Source organism: Pristiophorus japonicus, chromosome 18 (genome assembly GCF_044704955.1).
Source record: "Pristiophorus japonicus isolate sPriJap1 chromosome 18, sPriJap1.hap1, whole genome shotgun sequence".
Classification (NCBI taxonomy): domain Eukaryota; kingdom Metazoa; phylum Chordata; class Chondrichthyes; family Pristiophoridae; genus Pristiophorus; species Pristiophorus japonicus.
In genome coordinates this window covers 56393559-56411945 of record NC_091994.1, presented here as the reverse complement: position 1 = coordinate 56411945, position 18387 = coordinate 56393559, and the positions used below count along the sequence as shown (strand labels likewise).

The window sequence follows — 18387 nt, the reverse complement described above, 5'->3', positions numbered from 1 at the left end:
ACGCTGGGCTTGGTGAGCATTGCAGGGCCTCCCCATTCCACACGCAACATTTCATTCTGAAAGATACACCTGAAGACTGGATATGGTCCACCAACGATTGAAAGACACTTGTACACTTCATTCCAAGGGGCTCATTTTCACCATCACCACTGGGAGGTAAACTAGCAAGAGCGCATTGGTCTCTGTTAAAGAACCCTCTAAACCTTTGATGGGATGTCAGCTGTGGCTCAGTGGTAGCAGTCTCACCTTTCAGTCAGAAGGTTGTGGGTTCAAGTCCCACTCCAGAGACATAATCCAGCCCGACTGTCGGAGGTGCAGTGCTGAGGGAGAGCCGCACTGTTGGAGGGGCAGTGCTGAGGGAGCGCCGCACTGTAGGAGGGGCAGTGCTGAGGGAGCGCCGCACTGTCGGAGGGGCAGTGCTGAGGGAGCGCCGCACTGTCGGAGGGGCAGTGCTGAGGGAGCGCCGCACTGTCGGAGGGGCAGTGCTGAGGGAGCGCCGCACTGTCGGAGGGGCAGTGCTGAGGGAGCGCCGCACTGTCGGAGGGGCAGTGCTGAGGGAGCGCCGCACTGTCGGAGGGGCAGTGCTGAGGGAGCGCCGCACTGTCGGAGGGGCAGTGCTGAGGGAGCGCCGCACTGTCGGAGGGGGAGTCTTTCAGATGAGATGATAAACTGAGTCTGCTCTCAAGTGGATGTAAAAAAAATCCCATGGTATATTTAGAAGAAGAACAGAGGGAGGTCTCCAAGTGTCCTGACAAATATTCATTCCTCAGCTATCACTAAAACACTAAAAGAGATTATCTGGTCATTATAACATTGTTGTCCGTGGGATCTTGCGGGGTGCAAATTGGCTGCTGGGTTTCCTACATTATAACAGTGACTAAACTTTGGAACCACTTTGCGACATCGAGAGGTTGTGAAAGGCGTTATATAAATGCAAGTCTTACTTTCTTGGAATGAAAACCAGGCGTGTTCTGTAAAGGCTGATCCACTTCGTCAGCTCATCTCCCAAACAGTGACGGTAATAATCCCCCTCCCCCACACCCCCCCCAACACAAACTAAAGAGCTAAAAGCAGCCCTTGCTGACTGCTTTTTGTCCTCACCCATTGTGCTGTTCCATATCTTGCCTCGATTCTGTTTTGCATCAGAAGCATGTTTATAAAATGTAAATGAATTTAACTAGTTGAGCCGGCACTGAGTGGGTTAACGTTGAGCTGCTTCCCACCTAGCCCAGGATGGGAGGCAGTGGGCTTCGGATGTGTTCGATCAGTGAGGTTTGAGTGTCAGTGTTAGATTGGGCCACAGCTCCGTGCCGAGGTGGATCGACCACAATATCTAAGTTTGTGGATGACTATTTGCAGAAGAAAAAGCAGCTAAGTCCACGCTTGGTAGCCGAGTGGTTTTGTTACTGCACGAACCCAGAGGTCAGGAGTTCAAATGGAGCAGCGAGGTTCAGCCTCAGACAGCGGTCAGGGAGAGGGATGGAGTCGGTGGCGGGGGAATGCAGTTTGTGGCAGGGACCGAAGACAATGGCTTCAGTCTTCCCAATATTTAGTTGGAGGAAATTTCTGCTCCTCCAGAACTGGAAGTCAGACAAACCGCATGAGAAATCAGAGAGACTGGAGGGGTCGAGGGAAGCGGGGGTGAGGTAGTGCTGGGTGTCTTCAGCGTACATGTGGAAACTGACGCTGTGTTTTCAGATGATGTCGCCAAGAGGCAGCATATAGATTAGAATTGGGAGGGGTCCAAGGATAGATCCTTGGGGGACACCAGAGGTAACGATGCGGGGCGGGAAGAGAAGCCATTGCTGGAGATTTTCTGGCTATGATTAGATACATAAGAATGGAACCAGGCGAGTGCAGTCCAACCCAGCTGGACGATGGAGGAGAGGCATTGGAAGAGGATGAGGAGGGATAGTTTGCCACAGTGACAGTCACATTGGATGCAATTTGTGACTTTGATAAGGACCATTTCAGTGCTGTGGCAGGGGCAGAAACCTGCAGATTGCAGGAATTCAAACATGGAGTCCCAGGATTCAAACATGGAGTTCCAGGAAAGATGGGCACGGATTTGGGAGGTGACAACTCGTTCAAGTACTTTGGAGAGGAAAGGGTGGTTGGAGATGGACAATACCCGAGGGGAGAGAACCGTTAACAATATCGGCTAACATGGGGCCAGGAAGGGAAGGTGGGACGTCAGCAGTTCGGTGAGAATAGGGTTGAAGGAGCAAGAGTTGGGTCTGATGGATAAGATGAGCTTGGAGAGGGCATGGGGGTGGGAAGTGTGGGAGTACACTGGGAGTGTGGGAGTATACTGGGAGTACACCGGGAGTACAAGGTTTGAGAGGTTGCGGGTTTGGGAGGTGCTGCCGAAGAAGCCTTGGTGAGTTACTGCAGTGCATCTTGTAGATGGTACACACTGTGGCCACGGTGCGCCGGTGGTGGAGGGAGTGAATGTTGAAGGTGGTGGATGGGGGGCCAATCAAGCGGCTGCTTTGTCCTGGAATGTGTCAAACCTCTTGAGTGTTTGTTGGAGCTGCAGTCATCCAGACAAGTGGAGAGTATTCCATCACACTCCTGACTTGTGCCTTGTAGATGGTGGAAAGGCTTTGGGGAGTCAGGAGGTGAGACACTCGCCGCAGAATACCCAGCCACTGACCTGCTCTTGTAACCACAAGATTTATGTGGCTGGTCCAGTTAAGTTTCTGATCAATGATGACCCCCAGGATGTTGATGGTGGGGGATTCAGTGATGGTAATGCTGTTGAATATCAGGGGGAGATGGTTGGATCCTCGCTTGTTGGAGACGGTCATTGCCTGGCACTTGTGTGGTGTGAATGTTACTTGCCAGTTATCAGTCCAAGCCTGAATGTCGCTGCTTGTGGGCCCAGACTGCTTCATTATCTGAGGGGTTACGAATGGAACTGAACACTGTGCAATCATCAGCGAACGTCCCCATTTCTGACCTTATGATGGAGGGAAGGCCATTGATGAAGCAGCTGAAGATGGTTGGGCCGAGGACACTGCCCTGAGGAACTCCTGCAGCAATGTCCTGGGGCTGGGATGATTGAACTCCAAACACCACAACCATCTTCCTTTGTGCTAGGTATGACTCCAGCCAGTGGAGACTTTTCCCCCTGATTCCCATTGACTTCAGTTTTACTCGGGCTCCTTAATGCCACACTCGGTCAAATGCTGCCTTGATGCCACACTCAGTCACTCTCACATCCCCTCTGGAATTCAGCTCTTTTGTCCATGTTTGGACCAAGGCTATAATGAGGTCTGGAGCTGAGTGATCCTGGCGGAACCCAAACTGAGCATCGGTGAGCGGGTTATTGGTGAGTAAGTGTCATTTGATAGCACCTTCCATCATTTTGCTGATGATTGAGAGTGGAATGATGGGGTGGTAATTGGCTGGATTGGATTTGTCCTGCTTTTTGCGGACAGGACATACCTGTGCAGTTTTCCACATTGTCAGGTAGATGCCAGTGTTGTAACTGTACTGGAACAGCTTGGCTAAAGGCACGGCTAGTTCTGGAGCACTAGTCTTCAGCACAACAGCCGGGATGTTGTCGGGGCCCATAGCCTTTGCTGTAACCAGTGCATTCAGCTGATATCACGTGGAGTGAATACAATTGGCTGAAGACTGGCTTCTGTGATGGTGGGGATCTGAGGAGGAGGTCGATATGGATCATCCACTCGGCACTTCTGGCTAAAGATGGTTGCAAATACTTCAGCCTTGTCTTTTGCACTCATGTGCTGGGCTCCGCCATCCTTGAGGATGGGGCTATTCATGGAGCCCCCTCCTCCCATTAGTTGTTTAATTGTCCACCACCATTCATGACTGGATGTGGCAGGACTGCAGAGCTTTGATCAGATCCGTTGATTGTGGGATCACTTAGCCCTATCAGAAGCATGCAGCTTCCGCTGTTTAGCATGCATGTAGTCCTGTGTTGTAGCTTCCCCAGGTTGCCACCTCATTTTTAGGTACGCCTGGTGCTGCTCCTACACTCCTCATTGAACCAGGGCTGGTCCCCTGGCTTGATGGTAATGGTAGAGTGATAGATATGCCAGGCCATGTGGTTACAGATTGTGGTGGAATACAATTTTGTTGCTGCTGATGGCCCACAGAGCCTCATGGGTGCCCAGTTTTGAGCTGCTAGATCTGTTCTGAATCTGTCTCATTTAGCACGGTGATAGTGCCACACAGCACGATGGAGGATGTCCTCAGTGTGAAGACAGAACTCCGTCTCCATAAGGACTGTGCGGTGATCACTGCTACCAATGCTGTCATGGACAGATGCATCTGCGACAGGTAGATTGGTGAGGACGAGGTCAAGTAGGTTTTTCCCTCATGTTGGTTACACAGGCAGATAGCAAATGGGTGACCAACAGGAAGAGCAGTGGAAAGAAGGTAGTGCAGGGGTCCCCTGCGGTCATCTCCCTGCAAAACAGATACATGGCTTTGGGTACTGTTGAGGGGGATGACTCATCAGGGGAGAGCAGCACCAGCCGGCTCTGCTGCACATGAGGGCAGGAAAAAGAGTGGGAGAGCTATAGTGGTAGGGGATTCAATTGTAAGGGGAATAGATAGGTGTTTCTGCGGCCGCAATCGAGACTCCAGGATCGTATGTTGCTTCCCTAGTGCAAGGGTCAAGGATGTCTCGGAGCGGCTGCAGGACATTTTAAAGGGGGAAGGTGAACAGCCAGTTGTCGCGGTGCATATAGGTACCAACGATATAGATAAAAAAAATGGGATGAGGTCCTACAAGCAGAATTTAGGGAGCTAGGAGTTAAATTAAAAAGTAGGATCTCAAAAGTAGTAATCTCTGGATTGCTACCAGTGCCACATGCTAGTCAGAGTAGGAATCGCAGAATCTCAAATGAATACGTGGCTTGAGGAGTGGTGCAGAAGGGAAGGATTCAAATTCTTGGGACATTGGAACCGATTCTGGGGGAGGTGGGACAAGTAAGAACGGGAGAGTCTGCACCTGGGCAGGACCGGAACCAATGTCCTACGGGGAGTGTTTGCTAGTGCTGTTGGGGATGAGTTAAACTAATATAGCAGGGGGATGGGAATCTATGCAGGGAGAGAGAGGGAAGTAGAATGGGGGCAGAAGCAAAAGATAGAAAGAAGAAAAGTAAAAGTGGAGGACAGAGAAACCCAAGGCAAAAATCAAACAGGTCCATATTACAGCAAAACTCTAAAAGGACAAAGTGTGTTAAAAAGACAAGCCTGAAGGCTCTGTGTCTCAAAGCGATGAGTATTCATAATAAGGTGGACGAATTAACTGCACAGGCAGCAATTAATGAATGTGATATAATTGGCATCAAGGAGACATGGCTCCAGGGTGACCAAGGCTGGGAACTCAACATTCAGGGGTATTCAATATTCAGGAAGAATAGACAGAAAGGAAAAGGAGCTGGGGTGGCATTGCTGGTTAAAAAGGAAATTAATGCAATAGTAAGGAAGGACATTAGCTTGGATGATGTGGAATCTGTATGGGTAGAGCTGCAGAATACCAAGGGCAGAAAATGCTGGTGGGAGTTGTGGACAGACCACCAAACAGTAGTAGTGAGGTTGGGGACAGCATCAAACAAGAAATTAGGGAGGCATGCAATAAAGGTACAGCAGTTATCATGGGCGACTTTAATCTACATATAGATTGGGCTAACCAAACTGGTAGCAATACGGTGGAGGAGGATTTCCTGGAGTGTATAAGGGATGGTTTTCTAGACCAATATGTCGAGGAACCAACGAGAGGGCTGGCCATCCTAGACTGGGTGATGTGTAATGAGAAAGGACTAATTAGCAATCTTGTTGTGTGAGGTCCCTTGGGGAAGAGTGACCATAATATGGTAGAATTCTTTATTAAGATGGAAAGTGACACAGTTAATTCAGAGACTCGGATTCTGAACTTAAGGAAAGGTAACTTTGATGGTATGAGACGTAAATTGGCTAGAATGGACTGACAAATGATACTTAAAGGGTTGACGATGGATAGGCAATGGCAAACATTTAAGGATCACAATTGTATGTTACTGTTTGGAGTAAAAATAAAACGGGGAAGGTGGCTCAACCGTGGCGAACAGGGGAAATTAAGGATAGTGTTAAATCTAAGGAAGTGGCATATAAATTGGCCAAAAAAGCTGCAAACCTGAGGACTGGGAGAAATTTAGACTTCAGCAGCGGAGGACAAAGTGTTTAATTAGGAGGGGGAAAATAGAGTATGAGAGGAAGCTTGCCGGGAACATAAAAATTGACTGCCAAAGCTTCTATAGATATGTGAAGAGAAATAGATATGTGAAGACAAATGTAGGTCCCTTGCAGTCAGATTCAGGTGAATTTATAATATGGAACAAAGAAATGGCAGACAAGTTGAACAAATACTTTGGCTCTGTCTCATGAAGGAAGTCACAAATAACCTTCCGGAAGTACTAGGGGACCATGGGTCTAGTGAGAAGGAGGAACTGAAGAATATCCTTATTAGGAGGGGATTTGTGTTAGGGAAATTGATGGGATTGAAGGCCGATAAGTCCCCGGGGCCTGATAGTCTGCTTCCCAGAGTACTTCAGGATATGGCCCGAGAAATAGTGGATGCATTGGTGATCATTTTTCAACAGTCTATCGACTCTGAATCAGTCCATATGGACTGGACGGTAGCTAATGTAAAAGCACTTTTTAAAAAGGAAAGGAGAGAGAAAACAGGTAATTATAGACCGGTTAGCCTGACATCAGTAGTGGGGAAAATGTTGGAATCAATTATTAAGATGAAATAGCAGCGCATTTGGAAAGTAGTGACAGGATTGGTCCAAGTCAGCATGGATTTATGAAAGGGAAATCATGCTTGACAAATCTGCTGGAATTCTTTGAGGATGTAACTGGTAGAGTGGACAAGGGAGAACCAGTGGATGTGGTGTATTTGGACTTTCAAAAGACTTTTGACAAGGTCCCACGCAAGAGATTGGTGCGTAAAATCAAAGCACATGGTATTGGGGGTAACGTACTGACGTGGATAGAGAACTAGTTGGCAGACAGGAAGCAGAGAGTTGGGATAAATGGGTCCTTTTCAGAATGAAACGCAGTGACTAGTGGGGTGCCGCAGGGCTCAGTGCTGGGACCCCAGCTCTTTACAATATACATTAATGATTTAGATGAAGGAATTGAGTGTAATATCTCCAAGTTTGCAGATAACACTAAACTGCGTGGCGGTGTGAGCTGTGAGAGGAGGACGCTAAGAGGCTGCAGGGTGATTTGGACAGGTTAGGTGAGTGGGCAAATGCATGGCAGATGAAGTATAAAGTGGATAAATGTGAGGTTATCCACTTTGGGGGCAAAAACACGAAGGAAGAATCTTATCTGAATGGCGGCAGATTAGGAAAAGGGAAGGTGCAATGAGATCTGGGTGTCATGGTACATCAGTTATTGAAAGTTGGCATGCAGGTACAGCAGGCGGTGAAGAAAGCAAATGGTATGTTGGCCTTCATAGCTAGGGGATTTGAGTATAGGAGCAGGAAAGTCTTACTGCAGTTGTGCAGGGCCTTGGTGAGGCCTCACCTGGAATATTGTGTTCTGTTTTGGTCTCCTAATCTGAGGAAGGACGTTCTTGCTATTGAGGGAGTGCAGCGAAGGTTCAACAGGCTAATTCCCGGGATGGCTGGACTGACATATGAGGAGAGACTGGATCGACTGGGTCTGTATTCACTGGAGTTTAGAAGGATGAGAGGGGATCTCATCGGAACATATAAAATTCTGACGGGACTGGACAGGTTAAATGCAGGAAGAAAGTTTCCGATGTTGGGGAAGTCCAAAACCAGGGGACACAGTCTAAGGATAAAGGATAAGCCATTTAGGACTGAGATGAGGAGAAACTTCTTCACTCAGAGAGCTGTTAACCTGTGGAATTCCCTACTGCAGAGAGCTGTTGATGCCAGTTCATTGGATATATTCAAAAGGGAGTTAGATATGGCCCTTACGGCTAAAGGGATCAAGGGGTATGGAGAGAAAGCAGGAAAGGGCTACTGAGGTGAAGGATCAGTCATGATCCTATTGAATGGTGGTGCAGGCTCGAAGGACCGAATGGCCTACTCCTGCACCTATTTTCTATGTTTCAATTTGGTTCTCTCACCACCTGCTGCAGGCCCAGTCTGGCAGCTATGTCCTTCAGGACTCGGTCAGTGCTGGTGCTACCGAGCCACTCTTGGTGCTGGATATTGAAGTCCCCCACCCAGAGTACATTCTGTGTCCTTGCTACCCTCAGTGCTTCTTCCAAGTGATGTTCAACATGGAGGAGTACTGATTCATCAGCTGAGGGAGGGCGGTAGGTGGTAATCAGCAGGAGGTTTCTTTGCCCGTGCTTGACCTGAAGCCATGAGATTTCATGGGGTCCGGAGCCAATGTTGAGGACTCCCAGGACTACTCCCTCCTGACTGTATACCAGTGTTCCACCACCGAGGGTGGGTCTGTCCTGCCGGTGGGACAGGACATTCCCAGGGATGGTGATGGAGGAGTCTGGGACATTGGCTGAATCACCTAGTGAAACATGGACCCTCACTCCTCCATACAAATCATGGTCTATTAATGATTGTGTGGCAATCCCCACAACATTACGCAATAATGGTGCAAAGTGCACCAAGCTTCTGGTTCTTGTTTACAGGTTTCATCGAGTCTACAGCACAGAAACAGGCCATTCGTCCCAACAGGTCCGTGCCAGGGTTTATACTCCACACGAGCCCCGTCCCAGCCCTCTTCATCTCACCCCATCACCATATCCTTCTCTTCCATTCCCCCTCATGTGTTTATCCAGCTTCCCCTTAAATTCATCTGTGCTATTCACCTCAACTTTCCTTACAATGATCGATACTAAACATGGAACGTTGACTACAGTGGGCTGGGCAGCACCCCCGAATTACAGCTGGTTGTTTCTCAGTAGTGTCCGCCTGTATTGGAGACTATGCCGAGGGGTTGGAGCTGGCAGGCAAAGTGCCAATATACCTACCCAAGGAAAGGCTCCCAGCAGGCTGCTGCTTCAGTCTCCGGGCCCGCAACTCCTCTTCCCGACGTTGCTCTTCCTCAATTTCCCGCTCAATCAGGAAGGTGGTCAGGTGCTTCCATGGTCGCAGAGTGTAGGGCTCTTCATTGGGAGTGGTCAGGCTCTCCGAGAGCCTTGTCGTTGCTCTGTGTGTAGCAGGGTCCGGCTTTGAGCTGCTGGTCCTGTGAGTGCTTGCACTGAGCAGCTGATAATCTGGGCTCTCTTGCAAGATTACTTTACATGGTGCTGAGTCAACGTGGACGATGTTGCTTTCTTCTGAAACGGAGCACATGTCGAGAGATTCCAGCGAAGCAGAACTGGCCAACTTTGGGCGGCAGCCCTGCTGTGGCATGACCGGAACATCATCGATTTGCTGCTCAAAAACCTTTTTGCGTTCTTCCACCTCTTGCGGCATTCCTTTATCGTACAACCCCTTCACTTTGCCCTCTTGCCTCAACGTCTCTTCTCTCTTTGAATCCCTTTCGATTTCTCTCTGAGCAAAAAAGACCATTCGGTTTTTGTCTTTACTTTTCAAGAAGGGAGATGTTGGAGGTAGGTGGGACAACAGTGGCTTGGTCTTGATTTGCACCATTTCCTCGGAGCTGACCGACTTCCTAATTCCTCGCTCCTTACGAAGACTCTCTTCCCTTTCCATGGCAAATCGGATTTCCTTCTCAATGGGCGTTTCAGGCACAGGCATCTGCTCAGAGAATTCAAAAACGCAACTGTTATCAGTGGCAACATTCAGCATCTCGTTTGATGCCCCGCCGTCACTGGTATATCCATAACCGTAGTCGTTGGCCATCTCCCCTAATCCAGAATCAAGGTCATCTATTGAGGAGCAAACAGGCAGACTTCGCCGGGTGTAACCAAACTTTTCATCATCACCATTTTCCAGAGTTGCGATCTTCTCAGCAGTGAACACACTATTGCTCATGAGGCTTTTAGTGGAATGCTCATCTTTCTGGCCCTCGGGGAAATAACCAACTCCAACAGCCTTCACAGTGCCCGCTGGCCTTGCACTGAAGTCCTTGTAGGAAAGCGGTTGGGTTGATGTAGAGTGTATGGAAGAACGGCTGAAGGCCCTGTAGGGCTGAGCTGAGAGTCTTGGACTCATCGGGATTTCCTGCCGCGCCTTCTCCATCTCGAGGAACTGCTGGCGAGCCGCGGTGAAATTTATTTGTTCAGTGTTAATGCCTTCAGGGTGAGCCATGGAAGTTTCGTTAGGATACGACGAGGAATTGGACATCCAGCTCCAAGTTTCATCTTGCTTCTGCGTGGAATCTGCAAGTGACGGCCTCTCCTCCAAATCTAATCGCTCTGTTGAACCCCATTGCTCTGCAATAGTGGAGCTCTTCTTCAGCGCTTGGTTTCTGATAATCGCAATCCTCTCCCTTTCTAGCATTTCATCATCAGCCGTTCCTTTAATGATTACCGTCTGGTATTTTCCCTCCTCGTTATCGGAGAAAAGTTTTGTTGGCTTTTTCTCCGCATGGTAGGTCCGAAGGTCAAAGTTGGCTTCTTTCATTATGGTGGTTAATTTTTCATCTCTGACCACGGCGGGTGTCAAGCCTTCTCCAAGCTCGGTCTTTGAATAAAATGCACCTCTGGGCCCACCATTAACTGAACTATCCTGATCGCCTATATCTTGGGATTGAATGACAGCAACCTTCTTTGCATGAATGATGACATCATCGCCGCAATCAATCCCAGATGTTGGAGTGAGTGAAATGGAAGGTCCTGAATGACTCAGCGTGATTGTATTTGAATTGCGAGAGAATGAATGTGTTCCGTTTTCAAGACTTGGATATGAAGCATCCAGATTGAGCAGAGACCCATTTCTCTCAGTTCTCTCCATTGGGACAGGCGGTTCCTCACCCAGTGAATCCTCAGTTTCTATAGGTGCTTGTGGGTCTTGAGAGAAAACACTTTCTTTCTCTGCTCCTTCCTTCAATGCAAGCTCATTATTTATCTGCTCTTCCAGCCGATCCTTGGATTCTGTGTGGATGTGCCTCGTGTCTGGGGAATGAGCCCTATCTTGCTCAGAATCTTTGCTCTGCTCAAGTCTACCTTCTGGAATTGCTACCAGTGGAGTCTTGGAGTCCGGCAAACCCCTGTGCACCGGATCCTTGGAGGCAGCGGCAACCTGCTCAGACTCCACCTCATTCACCGCAGTCACCTTTACCGCAATCCCACAAGTCCCTGGTTTCTGTTAAAAAGAGAAAAAAGAAAGTTTCACAGTGAGGATTGTCACGCTGCCTGCCTGCTGAACACAGCACTGGGTCAGGAAGGAAAGTGGTCGGTATCTCAGTACAAACTGATAGTGAAACAGTAGCACCCAATCTGCACCAATTACAATTAAAGATGTATTAGGCTATGGTCTCAAATGCAGAACACAATTCCCATGGTGATACCATCAGTAGTAAAACCAGCAAGAGTACATGGGACTGGGAAACATAGCATGGAGTGCACTGGCTCTGTACCGTGTCCATCAGGAGGTGCACAGCAGGAGGGAGAATATCCTAACACAGCTCTTTAATGGCAGGCACAGGTCTGTGCTGAGAGACGGTTGATCTCTTTCTTGCAATTTCTAGAGATACATGCGTATGTATGTGCAAGTTTTATGTGTACATGTGCCCGCCTGCATGTCTGTGTGTATGTGTGCGTGCATGCACAATGTGTGTGCATACGAGTGTGTGCATGCATGTGTGCCATGGCTCCTGCCGAACACTCACTGCTAATGCTGATATAATGGCCACCCACATTCTGGGGCTTCCCCAACTCCAGCCGTTTTACATAGAGTTCCTGGAGGCCACACCATCCGTGACTGGCCTCACAAGCCCCTGGGACCAAACCACTCCACTTACTGACAGCAACTTATCGCTGGCTGCCCCCTCCCCCTGCGACAATGAGACTGAAGGAAGAGAGCAACTATTTGGGCCCTGTAACCATGGCGATGGGAGAGAGAACAGGTATCTGGGCACTGTAACCATGGCGATGGGAGGGAGAGCAGATATCTGGGCCCTGTAACCATGGCGATGGGGGAGAGAGCAGGGGGCTCTGTAATCATGGCGATGGGGATGGGGGTTGGGGAGGGAGCTTTGACCAATATCCCTGTCCCTTGGCGGTGTAGAGATCCTCAGTGTGTGTTAGTCTCGAAGTGCTTGTATTTTTCAGGTTTTGAAGCCACAGTGTGAACTCCCTAAGCTGAGGTGCCTTGGGACCTTGAAGCTGTGTGTTGTATCCTACATTCAGGTAACTGTGCTGATGTGTTGTCGCCTATTTCCAAAGGATAGACTACCTCTTGCTGGTGGGATGCAGGGACATCATGAGGCACATATAGGTTGGGGCATTGTTGAAAGAAGGGCCTTTAGAAAAAACATAAAGACAAAATATTATTTAAATGGTGATGGTTTGGGAAGTGTCGATGTACAGAGGGACCTGGGTGTCCTTGTACACCAGTCATTGACAGCAAACATGCAGGTGCAGCAAGCAGTTAGGAAGGTAAATGGTATGTTGGCCTTCATTGCAAGAGGATTTGAGCACAGGAGCAAGGATGTCTTACTACAGTTGTACAGGGCCTTGGTGAGACCGCACCTGGAGTAGTGTGTGCAGTTTTGGTCTCCTTACCTAAGAAAGGATATACTTGCCATAGAGAGAGTGCAACGAAGGTTCACCAGACTGATTCCTGGGATGGGATCGTATGAGGAAAGATTGGGTCGACTAGGCCTGTATTCACTAGAGTTTAGAAGAATGAGAGGGATCTCATTGAAACGTATAACATTCTGACGGGGTTGGAGAGACTGGATGTGGGGAGGATGTTTCCCGAGGCTGGGAAGTCTAGAGCAAGGGGTCACAGTCTCAGGATATGGGGTAGGAAATTTCCAAGTCACCCTGCAGCCTCTTAGCATCCTCCTCACAGCTCACACCGCCACCCAGTTTCGTGTCGTCTGCAAACTTGGAGATATTACACTCAATTCCTTCATCCAAATCATTAATGTATATTGTAAAGAGCTGGGGTTCCAGCACTGAGCCCTGTAGCACCCCACTAGTCACTGCCTGCCATTCTGAGAAGGACCCGTTTATCGCGACTCTCTGGTTTCCTGTCTGCCAACCAGTTCTCTATCCACGTCAGTACATTACCCCCAATACCATGTGCCTTAATTTTGCACACCAAAATTGTGTGGGACCTTGTCAAAAGCCTTTTGAAAGTCCAAATACACTAAATCCACTAGTTCTCTCTTGTCCACTCTACTAGTTACATCCTCAAAAAATTCTGGAAGATTTGTCAAGCACCCCTTTCATCAATCCATGCTGACTTGGACCGATCCTGTCACTGCTTTCCAAATGCACTGTTATTTCATCTTTAATAATTGATTCCAACATTTTCCCCACTACTGATGTCAGGCTAACCGGTCTATAATTAACCGTTTTCTCTCTCCCTACTTTCTTAAAAAGTGGTGTTGGATTAGCTACCCTCCAGTCCATAGGAACTGATCCAGAGTCGATATACTTAAGAAGGAGATAGTTGGATTTCTTGACACAAAAGGCATCAAGGGGTATGGGGAGAAAGTGGGAATATTGTGTTGAGATAGAGGATCAGCCATGACCGTATTGAATGGCGGTGCAGGCTCGAAGGGCCAAATGGCCTACTACTGCTCCTATTTTCTATGTTTCTATGTTTTACTTCATGTCCTGATCTCTGATACAAAATGAGAGGGTGATGTGGACAGCTTTCACTGCTGCACATTTCGGCCGACTGACTCAGGGGTGAGCAATCTCCTCTGAACCTTCCTGCTTCACGCTTTGCTTTTCTCTCCCCCTTCCTCCTAAAGCAGAGGTTCCCTTTTAATGTGCCTTTGCTGTGGTACGTTCACAGTTGCTATAGTAACCGGCTGTGACTGTTGTTGTGAAGATTTGAAGTTATGTTACTTTGCTTTATCTGGATATTTTGCCTTGCGGTTCCATTGGGAGAGTCTAAGTGAAGGGAATGTTGTGAAGCGGGAGGCCCATACTGACTCTCACCAGCGAGTCAAGAGACTGCAAATGGCCAGCCTCCCCATTCCTGGTCACAGGTCACAGGTCAGGGGGCGGCCTGCTTTCTGGAGGCTCTCTCCCCTTAGTTTTTTCTGATTGTCCTTTTCATTGTATATTGAAATATTTTAATTCGATAGCCCATTTCACGACTTCAGGGAGTCCTAAAACCCTTTACAGCCAATTAAGTACTTTCTGAAGTGTAGTCACTGATGTAATGCAGGAAATGCAGCAGCTAATTTCAGCATAGCCAGCTCCACACACAGCAATGTGTTAATGACCATGTATTCAGTTTTAGTGACCCTCATGGCCTCCCTGATAAAGTGCAGCATCCCCACTGACACCTGGGAATCCCTGGCCCAAAACCGCCCTAAGTGGAGGAAGTGCATCCGAGAGGGCGCTGTGCACCTCGAGTCTCAACGCCGAGAGCATGGAGAAATCAAGCGCAGGCAGTGGAAAACCAGTCCCACCCACCCCTTCCTTCAACGAGTATCTGTCCCACCTGTGACAGAGTCTGTGGCTCTCGTATTGGACTGTTCAGCCACCAAAGAACTCACTTCAGGAGTGGAAGCAAGTCTTCCTCGATTCTGAGCGACTGCCTATGATGATGATGATGGATGATGTTGTTTGAGGGATTGGCCAGGACACCGGGGATAACTCCCCTGCTCTTCCTCAAATAATGACGTGGGATCTTTTACATCCACCTGAGAGGGCAGATGGGGCCACGGTTTAACGTTTCATCCGAAAGACAAAAAAAATTAGTTGAAATGATGACAGTCATTAAACAGAACTCTTCCAGCTCAACAATTCCCTTTAAATGAGTCCCTGTATCCAGAACACATCTGATGGCAGAGGAGAGCAAGGGGAGCCTTCTATAACACAGTCTTTAGACATCTCCAACTGGAATGGACTGAGGAAAATCGGATAAATATTGCCATGGTTTCTTTAGCTTTTCTATGTAATTTTACACGGCAACTGTAATTGCAAATCCCAAATGGAAAGGAGTGAATCTGCACTTTGCTCACGCTTGGTGGCTGCTGAAGTCATAGCAGACTGGGGAGCAGCTATCACGGAGACAATCGTTTTCAGTGGCCATACTTTGTAATCAATCATAAAAGAGCCAGTGGTTGTACAGAGCAGTTGCGATTATCCTGTGAAAGCCCTCAGCAGTCCACTCAGCAGACCCGTAGCAATGGTCTCTGACATTCAGGGAGGGGTTCAGGACTCTGGCTCCTCCTGGTCCCACAAGGACACTAAAAGAAAAAGAAAATGCACTCGTGCTTTGGGCCTGGCCTGGCTGGGTGGGCTGGCCTGGCCTGAATGGGTGGGCCTGGCCTGGCTGGGTGGGTGGGCCTGGTCTGGCTGGGTGGATGGGCCTAGCTGGGTGGGTGGGCCTGGCCTGAATGGGTGGGTGGGCCTGTTCTGGCTGGGTGGATGGGCCTAGCTGGGTGGGTGGGCCTGGCCTGAATGGGTGGGTGGGCCTGGTCTGGCTGGGTGGATGGGCCTAGCTGGGTGGGTGGGCCTGGCCTGAATGGGTGGGTGGGCCTGGCCTGAATGGGTGGGCCTGGCCTGGCTGTGGGTAGGTCTGACCCGTTGGATGGGTCTGACCCGTTGGGTGGGTCTGGCCTGGTAGTGAAGACACGATGGGACAGACCCCAGTTAAAATGACAGTCGTGCCCTGATGACATAACTGGAGCTTGAAACTGCGTATTTAAGGAAGGACCATGCTGGCTCCTGGTGGGTGTCCCTCTCGCCTGCTTGGAACCCACAGGAAGGGAGCCAGATCGGTGCGAGTATCATTCATGTCCCACCCTTCTAACAACAACAACTCACATTTACATAGCACCTTTAACAGTGAACCATCCCATGGTGCTTCACAGGAGCGATATCAATCAAAATTTGATGCCAAGCCACAGAAGGAGATACCAGGACTGATGACCCAAAGCTTGGTCAAAGAGGTAGGTTTTAAGGAGCGGCTTAAAGGAGGAGCGAGAGGAGAGCGAGGTTAGAGAGGTGGAGAGGTTTATGGAGGTAGTTCCAGAGCTTGAGGCCTAGGCCACAACAACAGCTTGTATTTATATAGCGCCTTTAACATAGTGAAACATCCCAAGGCGCTTCATAGGAATATTACGCGATAAAAATTTGACACCGAGCCGTATAAGTAGAAAATAGCGCAGGGGGTCAAAGAGGTAGGTTTTAAGGAGCATCTTGAAGGAGGAAAGAGAGATAGGGAGGTGGAGAGGTTTAGGGAGGGTGTTCCAGAGCTGGGGGCCCAGGCGACAGAAGGCACGGCCACCGATGGTGGAGCGATTACAATCAGGGATGCTCAGGGGGGCAGAATTCGAGGAGTGCAGACATCTTGGGGGGTTGTGAGGCTGGAGGAGATTACGGAGGTAGGGAGGGGCGAGGCCATGGAGGGATTTGAAATCAAAGCGTTGCCAATGTAGGTTAACGAACACAGGGGTGATGGGTGAACGGGACTGTGTGAGAGTTAGGATACGGGCAGCTGAGTTTTGGATGAGGACAAGTTTATGTAGTGTAGAAGATGGGAAGCTGGCCAGGAGTGCGTTGGAGTGGTCAAGTCTAGAGGTAACAAAGGCATGGATGAGGGTTTCAGTAGCGGATGAGCTGAGGTAGGGGCGGTGACGGGCAACATTACCGAGGGACGAGTAGGTGGTGATGGTGCAGATATGTGGTCAAAGCTCAACTCAGGGTCAAACACAACACCACGGTCAATGGCCAGGGAGAGGGATGGAGTCGGAGGCTGGGGAATGCAGTTCGTGGCGGGGACTGAAGGCAATGGCTTCGGTATTCTTAGTATTTAATTGGAGGAAATTTCTACTCATCTTACAAGCAGCACGACCAATCATTGTCAGTGAAGGGGTCGAGAGAGCTGGTGATGAGGTAAAACTGCAAGTTGTCTGCATACATGTGCTTTTGGATGATGTCACCATGGGGCAGCATGTAGAAGGGGGCCAAGGATAGATCTTCGGGAGACTCTAAAGGTAATGGTGGGGAGTGGCAAGAGAAGCCATTGCAGGTGATTTTCTGTCTACAACAGGATGGATAAGAATGGAACCAGGCGAGTGCAGTCCCACCCAACTGGACAATGGTGGAGAGGCGTTGGAGGAGGATGGAGTGGTCAACCGTGTCAAAAGCTGCAGACAGGTCCAAAAGGACGAGGAGGGATAGTTTACCTTTGTCACAGTCACATAGGATGTCCTTTGTGACTTTGATGAGAGCGGTTTCAGTACTGTGGCAGGAGCAGAATCCTGATTGGAGGGATTCAAAAATGCAATTGCGGGAAAGGTGGGCACGGATTTTGGAGGCGACAACTCGTTCAAGGACTTTGGAGATGAAAGGGAGGTTGGACATGGGGCGGTAGTTGGCAAGAATGGAGGGGTCAAGACGGAGATTTTAAAGAGGAGAGGGGTGATGGCAGATTTGAAGGGGAGCGAGACAGTACCTGCGGAGAGAGAACCATTAACAATGCCAGCGAACACGAAGGCCAGGAAGGGAAGTTGGGTGGTCAGCAGTTTGGTGGGAAATGGAAAGGTTGCAACACTTTGCAGTCGGGATAATCGGCCAAAGTTGAGGCTGAGGCACATTTGGGGGCCGAGCACTTGGAGCTTTGCACGGCAGTGAACTGTGCCAAAACCGACCTGGGGGTGCTCAGCCCCAATACTGGCTCCCTGAAATGGAGAGCGCCATGGTTGGAAACCAAGACTCTAAACTTACCCACCTCGATGAGCACAGTAACAAAGCCCAATGGATGTGATAGCTACTGCCATCAATATAAGGGCGAATATAACTCAGGACAAGTGAAAAGCGTGTCACTGAAGTGCCATTCAGACCCATCCAGCAGTGCCAGACTGTGTGAGTGAGGTCACGGAGCCACTATCAGGGCACTTAATCTCATCAACATGTGTTTACTGGAACCTGCGGCATAGCAGTGGAATTTAGACCTTTAATGAGAGCTAAACAACTCTGTCCCGCCCTCCCTCAGCACGCCATCCCTCGACATTCCGCAGGTTTATGGATCTTAAGCATTAGAAATAATCTGAAATGATTAAACCACTTCTATCTCAACAGCTCACAGGTCAGATTAGAGATGTTATGTGTTTGTTAGCACTAAATCTAGGAAGTCTGCAAATAAACCTCCCTAGTCATGCTGAACATACAAACATAAGAAATAAGAGCAGGAGTTGGCCATTTGGACCTCGAGCCTGCTCCACCATTCAATAGATCATGCCTGATCTGATCATGGACTCAGCTCCACTTCCCTGCCCACTCCCCATAACCCTTTACTCCCTTATCGTTCAAAA

At 49.1% G+C, this 18387-nt stretch overlaps 1 protein-coding gene across 4 annotated transcripts in view; it reads right to left on the bottom strand.

The window, feature by feature from the left end:
* LOC139229240 (A-kinase anchor protein 2-like) overlaps positions 1-18387 on the bottom strand; it is a 121914-nt gene that overhangs the window by 19030 nt on the left and 84497 nt on the right. For all 4 annotated transcript variants that reach the window (XM_070860897.1, XM_070860899.1, XM_070860898.1 and 1 more), the window contains exon 2: positions 8996-11237. In XM_070860897.1, coding sequence (XP_070716998.1) covers positions 8996-11237 — 2242 coding nt within the window. The remainder of the gene's footprint in view (positions 1-8995; positions 11238-18387) is intronic.